The following is a 7,616-nucleotide window of genomic DNA, read 5'->3' as shown; positions in this document are numbered from 1 at the left end:
AGCTACTCGGGAGGCTGAGGCAGGAGGATGGCGTGAACCTGACAGGCGGAGCTTGCAGTGAGCCGAGATAGCGCCACTGCACTCCAGCCTGGGCAACAGAGCAAGACTGTCTCCAAAAAAATAAATAAAAATAAAAAATCACACTAGATCTCTAGTTTAATTTGGCTTCTATAGTGTTTCGCGTTCTGAGAGAATGACCTGACTCAACCCTTAAGGCACTGTTTTCTTAGTATGGCCCACAGATCATCTCTATGACAACAGCCTGATGTGCTTGTTAAAACTCAGTACAGGCCAGGCGCCTTGGCTCATGCCTGTGATCCCAGCACTTTGGGAGTCTGAGGTGGGCAGATCACCTGAAGTCAGGAGTTTGAGACCAGCCTGGCCAATATAGTAAAACCCCATCTCTACTAAAGATATACAAAAAATTACCTGAGTGTGGTGGCACGTGCCTGTAGTCCCAGCTACTCGGGAGGCTGAGGCAGGAGAATTGCTTGAAGCTGGGAGGTGGAGGTTGCAGTGAGCCAAGATCGCACTGCACTCTAGCCTGGGTAATAGAGCAAGACTCCATCTCAAAAAGCTAAATAAATAATGAAAAACTCAGTGCAGATACTTGGCATCTAGGTTTTTCTGGTTTTTGTTGTTGTTTTCCGAGATGGAGTCTCGCTCTGTCACCTAGGTTGGGATACAGTGGTGCAATCTCGGCTCACTGCAACTTCTGCCTCCCAGGTTCAAGCAGTTCTCCTGCCTCAGCCTCCCAAGTAGCTGGGATTACAGGCGCCCACCACCATGCCCGACTAATTTTTGTATTTTTAGTAGAGACGCGGTTTCTCCATGTTGGCCAGGGTGGTCTCGAACTCCTGGCCTCAGGTTTCTGCCCACCTCAGACTCCCAAAGTGCTGGGATTACAGGCGTGAGCCACCATGCCCGGCCAAGTATCCTTTTAATAACTTAGAATAAAGGGTGAAGCCCAGCTCTACCTTGCTTTGTATCCTGTCTGGGGCCATCCGGATGCAGTGGAGTGCAGCACCCAGACTAGCTGCAGTGGGCTCTCAGAGGAAGTTGCCCTCTGGCCACAATGTCTTAGGATGAATGGTTTTAGGAGAAGAGCACATGTATTGATCTTGTGTGTTTTGTTTTGTTTGAGGCAGCATCTCACCTGTCACCCAGGCTGGAGTGCAGAGGCAGGATCCTAGCTCACTGCAGCCTCAATCTCCCGGGCTCAAACAAACCTCCCACCTCAGCCTCTTGAGTAGCTGGGGTTACAGATACATTCCACCATGCCCGGCTGATTTTTTTCTTTTTAAGTAGAGACAACGTCCTGCCATGTTGCCCAGGCTGGTCTTAAACTCCTGGACTCGAGCAGTCCACCCACCTCAGCCTCCCAAAGTGCTGGGATTACAGGCGAGAACCACTGTGTCCGGCCAATCTTGCATGTTTTATAACTATCAAGTGCCTTCTCTTTCGTGGGGCTCTAATTAATAATTTCTATCATTGTTATAGAAGAAAAAATTTGATTTATTTGTTAACTCTCAAAGCTCTACCGCAATGGCCAGCGCTTACTGGAAAAGCAAAGATTCCAGTTCCCACCTTCCTGGCTTTATATTGACAACATCGAGGGAGAGTGGGGAGCCTTCAATGACATCATGCGGCGAAAGGACTCTGCCATTCAGCAGCAGGTGGCAAACCTGCAAATGAAGATTGTCCAGGAGGATCGGGCCGTGGAAAGCCGCACCACCGACCTGCTGACCGATTGGGAGAAGACCAAGCCTGTCACGGTAAGTCCCGCCTGTTGGGGACCCAGGAGACTCCTCACCCAGCAGTGTGATTTGGTGACTTTCTTTCAAGCCTAAAAGTCCTTGCTGTGACTGAGCTTTCCAGTACTGAAGCCTCTTTTCCTTTTTGTAGTTAAAAAAGCAGATGGAGATAGTAAATGTGAAAATATGAAGCCCAGCTTAGACCTTTTTTTACCCAGAATGGTATTCAGGAGCTGGTTTTAAGGGTTAAAGTTTTTCTGTTCTTAGATCATTCGTTCTCTTACGTAGATATGCACAGAAATTAGAAATAATTTCCTGTAGACAAAGGCCAAGCTTCCCACTGCTGCTGCTAGTTAATTTGATTTTGGATGGATGGTCTCTGTTTTTGCCAGTGCTGCTGGTGGATTGTGGGGAGGCAGGTTCTGTTGCCATCGTTACCATAGCCATTAAACCTGCCACCACTCAGAAACTGCCACATCCACTCTTCTTCATGCATTCAGGTATTTATTGAGCACCGACCGTGTTCCAGGCGTTGTTCTAGGTCGTGGAGGTATAGCAGTGAGTGAACAGGACAAGAGCCTCCTACCTTCGTGGAATCCCGCTCAGTGGGAGAGAGAAAAAATGAGCCAGAAGAGACAGGCAAGGCAGGTGGTGCTGCTGCTGCGACAGAAGCAGATGAGAGGGCGCTGGCTGGTGGCTACTGCTGTGCCTGGGAGGGTGCTGTGGAAGGGGGCTGGCAACTTGTGCTGACAGCGGAGGCGATAGTAGGTGACAGTGTGTTTGGTTTACTGGGAGTGGAATTCAAAGTTGTATGTATTTTGTGTTCTGCTCCCTTTGTTACTTATATTGGTTGTTTCCTAAAGGCGCATGAAATTATCTGGAGAGCATGTAAATGCAAATGCCTGGGCCCTCTCCTCTCTACGTGCTGATCCAGTTGGGTTATCGTGGGTCCCAGGCGAGTGGTTTTCTTTCTAATTTTCAAATTTTTAAATATTTATTTAGGGAATATAAGCATAGAAAAGACAAATGGAAAAGATGTGAACATATTTTGAATATTAATCTGTTTTTCTCATTTGGGGATGTAAGTTTCCTATCGTAGCCCTAATGACAGATTGAGCCTTCCTCAAAGATCTGCTGGTGAATGTCCCATCCTGCCCGCTTCCCTGCTGCTGGGCCCCTCCCTGCGGGTTCTACTGTGTGCTTAGTTTTTAATTTTGATTTGATGGTCTCTGCTTTTGCCAGTGCTGCTGTTGCTGCTAGGTTATGAGTGCTTGTTCCAGTGGAGGAGTTGAGTAGTAATAGCAAGATTCTGGTCATCAAAATTTGAATTTTTCTTATCACTTCACCTTGGTGCCAGTAATGTGTTAGAGTTAAAAAAATTTTTTTTTTTTTTTTAAATGGACTCTTACTCTGTCGCCCAGGCTGGAGTCCAGTGGCGTGATTTCAGCTCACTGCAAGCCCCACCTCCTGGGTTCACACCATTCTCCTGCCTCAGCCTCCCGAGTAGCTGGGACTACAGGCGCCTGCTACCACCCCTGGCAAATTTTTTATATTTTTTAGTAGAGACAGGGTTTCACTGTGTTAGCCAGGATGATCTCGATCTCCTGACCTCGTGATCCGCCCACCTCGGCCTCACAGAGTGCTGGGATTACAGGTGTGAGCCACCGCGCCCGGCCAAAAATTTTTTTTGAGGCAGAGTCTCACTATGTCGTCCAGGCTGGAGTGCAGTGATGTCATAGCTCATTGAAGCCTCTGTTTCCTGGGATCAAGCGTTGTAGCCGGGACTACAGGCGTGCCCCACCATACCCAGCTTACTGTTCATTTTTAGTAGAGATGAAGTCCCAGGCTGGTCTGAAACTCCTGAACTCAAGCAGTCTCCCCGCCTTCGCCTCCCAAAGTGATAGGATTACAGGCGTGAGCCACCGCGTCCAGCCTCAGTAAAATGTTTTTTGATATCTTGCCTTAGTAGAAAACAGCAATATTTCGTACACCTCTCAACAGTTATTAAAATGAAAAGGAAGTATGCCAACAGTAGTGTTAATGCTGAAGCAGAGTCTGTTTCTGGCGATTTCTCATTCTTCTCTTAGCTGGGTGACTGATGGAACAAGTGTGTTCTCTGGGGAGGATATGGCTGGCAGGCCCCGGAGCTTTGTCCTCTTGTATCACTGAGGATGTGCACTTGAGACCGAGTCTGCGCTGCCTCTTCTCCCACCTTCCAGGGTACTGAGTAAGACAATGGCTAAATCAAGAGATGCTCCACCATTCTATTTTCTATAAAATATTGATGTAAAAATTAAATTCACTGCTGTACACGCGTCCAAAGTGGACATCTTGTTGAATGTGTCCTTATGAAGATGTGTGCAAAGAATCTGAAATGTCCAGAAGCCCTGCAGGCTCCGTGTGCCATCTTAAAGCCTAAATGCTCATCTCTCCTGAGACGTTGTGCTCCAATTCTCTGTGCTCTGCTTTCAGGGCAATCTTCGCCCAGAAGAGGCACTTCAGGCTCTCACCATATATGAAGGGAAGTTTGGTAGGCTGAAGGACGACAGAGAGAAGTGTGCAAAGGCCAAGGAGGCGCTGGAATTGACAGATACTGGGCTTCTCAGTGGCAGTGAAGAGCGTGTGCAGGTATGAACCATTGGGGAGGGGTGGAGAGTCCCGCTCCCCACCCGGACTCTGCCATTGACTTTGTTCATCTCCGGGGCCCTGCCCGATTCTGGGGCCATTTCTGTTTCCAAAGTCAACTGCTTTACTACTGTCAATCACAGGTGGCCTTAGAAGAATTACAGGACCTCAAAGGCGTTTGGTCAGAACTTTCTAAGGTTTGGGAGCAAATCGATCAGATGAAGGAGCAACCCTGGGTTTCAGTACAGCCCCGAAAGGTATATCTCATGAAATCGGTGTTTGTGTATGTCTATTTTCACAGTTACAGACCTTATTTAGGAACGTGACAAGCCAAGTTCGTGTATTTGTATTGTGAGTTCATAAGATGTCACTTAATGTCCTGCGTGTCATTTACATTATTCGTCATTTACATATTGTAAAACTTATTTTGAAACCATTTTTTAAAGAAATATTTCACCATTTAAAGAAATGCTGGCAAGCTAAATAGCATCTCATGTTTCTCTCGACAGCTTCGACAAAATTTGGATGCCCTCCTGAACCAGCTGAAAAGCTTCCCTGCCCGGTTGCGACAGTATGCGTCCTATGAGTTTGTTCAGAGGCTTCTGAAAGGTTACATGAAGGTAGGTGGCCAGTGCCGCACGGTGATGAGTGTCCGTCAGAAATGCAGCTGCACGGACACTTCGTTTACTTTCTCCACAGATAAACATGCTGGTGATTGAACTGAAATCCGAAGCACTTAAAGACCGCCATTGGAAACAGCTCATGAAAAGGCTTCATGTTAATTGGGTTGTTTCTGAGCTAACCCTTGGCCAAATCTGGGATGTTGACTTGCAGAAAAATGAAGCTATTGTCAAGGATGTACTGCTTGTGGCACAAGGGGAGATGGCTTTGGAAGAATTTTTGAAGCAGGCAAGTAATAAGACCGAACGGCTGCTTTTACGTTGTGTTCCGGGCTGTTACATAGATCTGAGCTATGTAAAAATGGAGCCTTGTCATCTGTGGTCCTTTTGGTTCTCACAGTGCTTGGTCCCTTGTGCAACTAGTGGATGCCCGCATATTGATAACATGCGTCTTTCTGGTTTGAATTCAGATAAGAGAAGTGTGGAATACTTACGAACTGGACTTGGTTAACTATCAGAACAAGTGCCGCTTGATCCGCGGCTGGGATGACCTGTTCAACAAGGTCAAAGAGCACATCAACAGCGTCTCGGCCATGAAGCTCTCTCCGTATTACAAGGTGCTGTCGCGGGGGAAGGAAGCTTGCCCTCCCCACCAGCGGTCTCCCACACTTTCACTGCAATACCTTTTCACTGACAGTTACTAGGTACCTGTTTTTTATTTTATTTTTTGAGACAGGGTCTCACTCTGTCTTCCACGCTGGAGTGCAGTGGTACGATCACAGCTCACTGCTGCAGCCTTGACTTCCTGGGCTCAAGTGATCCTCCCACCTCAGCCTCCAGTAGTTGGGACCACAGGCACATACCACCATGCTGGGCTAACTTTTTATTTTTTGCAGAGATAGTATCTCACTATATTGCCCAGGCTGGTCTCGAACTCATGGGCTTAAGCAGTCCTCCTGCATCAGCCTCCTGAAGTGCCAGGTTTACAGGCGTGAGTCACCACAGCCAGCCAATACTTGTTTTTTTTGTTTGCTTGCTTTTTTTTTTTTTTTTTTTATTTTTAAATTTAATGGTACTACTCCTTGCGGAGCGGGGATAACTCCACCATCTCGGCTCACTGCAACCTCGGCGTCCGGGTTGAAGTGATTCTCCTGCCTCAGCCTCCCAAGTAGCTGGGATTACAGCTACGCGCCACCATACCTGGCTAATTTTTGTATTTTCGGTCGAGACAGGGTTTCACCATGTTGGCCAGGCTAGTCTCAAACTCCTGACCTCAAGTGATCCACCCGCCTCGGCCTCCCAAAATGCTGGGATTATAGGCGTGAGCCACCCGCACCCGTCTACTTGTTTTTTACAATGTGAATGGGATTACTTCGTAAGATCCTGATCTACATCTTTCAGTGAGTTTTGGCATATCTGTGAGTAAAAGGGTTAGCAGTTTACCTCTGCCCTCTTGTCTGTCCACCAGGTTTTTGAAGAGGATGCACTCAGCTGGGAAGATAAGCTGAACAGGATCATGGCTCTCTTTGATGTGTGGATTGATGTGCAGAGGCGGTGGGTCTACCTGGAAGGTATCTTCACAGGCAGTGCAGATATCAAGCACCTGCTGCCAGTGGAAACCCAGCGGTTTCAGAGGTATGGCCTCCAGCCAGAGAGCCAAATTTGCCAGCAGCTGGTAACTAGTCTACACAAAGGCTGACGCCTGTTTTAATTTCATTTGTAGCATCAGCACTGAGTTTTTGGCTCTAATGAAAAAAGTGTCCAAGTCTCCCCTTGTTATGGATGTTCTGAATATCCAGGGAGTACAGAGGTCTCTGGAAAGATTGGCAGACCTGCTAGGAAAGATCCAGAAAGCATTGGGAGAATATCTGGAAAGAGAGCGGTCATCTTTCCCCAGGTAAGATCCTTGCTTTGACTTGGCCTGGAGTCAAGCTGAATTTCAGTTGTGCATTTTTCCAGCTATCTTCTTTCCCTTCTGGGCCTCTGTTTGTTAGTTTTGACATCAAGGATTTTGTTAGCCAATAATACATGTAATGATTACCATTCCCTTCCCTGTCATGCAGTGATTACTAATTGTACCTACTTGGATTTTTTAAATCGTCCTACCTTGGATTTCCTAAATCCTTAATTTAACTATCATCTGCCCTCCAAGGCAGCTTGCATTGCATCTCTTCAGTGTTTATCTCTGGCAGTTTTTTTTCTTTTCTTTTTTTTTTTTTTTTTTTGAGATGGAGTCTTGCTCTGTCGCCCAGGATGGAGCACATGGTGCAATCTCAGCTCACTGCAACCTCCTCCTACCAGGGTCAAGTGATTCTCTTGCCTCTGCTTCCTAAGTAGCTGGGATTACAGGTGCCCACCACCACACCCAACTAATTTTTGTATTTTTAGTAGAGATGGAGTTTCGCCATGTTGGTCAGACTTGTCTGGAACTCCTGACTTCAGGTGATTTGCTCGCCTCGGCCTCCCAAAGTGCTGGGATTACAGGCATGATCCACCGCACCCAGCCTCTGACAGTTTTCTGAGTGGCATCTTTTCCTTTCAGAATAGTATGCTTAGGCTGAATTGGACAGATTTTTTAAAAAATTAGTTAATAGGCTGGGCGTGGTGGCTCACGCCT

At 47.0% G+C, this 7,616-nt stretch overlaps 1 protein-coding gene across 1 annotated transcript in view; it reads left to right on the top strand.

The window, feature by feature from the left end:
• DYNC1H1 (dynein, cytoplasmic 1, heavy chain 1) overlaps positions 1-7,616 on the top strand; it is a 93,754-nt gene that overhangs the window by 36,515 nt on the left and 49,623 nt on the right. The window contains 8 exon segments of the mRNA XM_011951450.1: positions 1,536-1,775; positions 4,227-4,382; positions 4,523-4,636; positions 4,889-4,999; positions 5,079-5,288; positions 5,470-5,616; positions 6,468-6,634; positions 6,723-6,896. Of these exon segments, the coding sequence (XP_011806840.1) occupies positions 1,536-1,775; positions 4,227-4,382; positions 4,523-4,636; positions 4,889-4,999; positions 5,079-5,288; positions 5,470-5,616; positions 6,468-6,634; positions 6,723-6,896 (1,319 nt within the window).

This window comes from Colobus angolensis, unplaced genomic scaffold, assembly GCF_000951035.1.
Source record: "Colobus angolensis palliatus isolate OR3802 unplaced genomic scaffold, Cang.pa_1.0 Scaffold32, whole genome shotgun sequence".
NCBI classification, from domain to species: Eukaryota; Metazoa; Chordata; class Mammalia; order Primates; family Cercopithecidae; genus Colobus; species Colobus angolensis.
The sequence above is the reverse complement of the archived record's forward strand: the minus strand, read 5'-3'. Positions and strand labels throughout refer to the sequence as shown.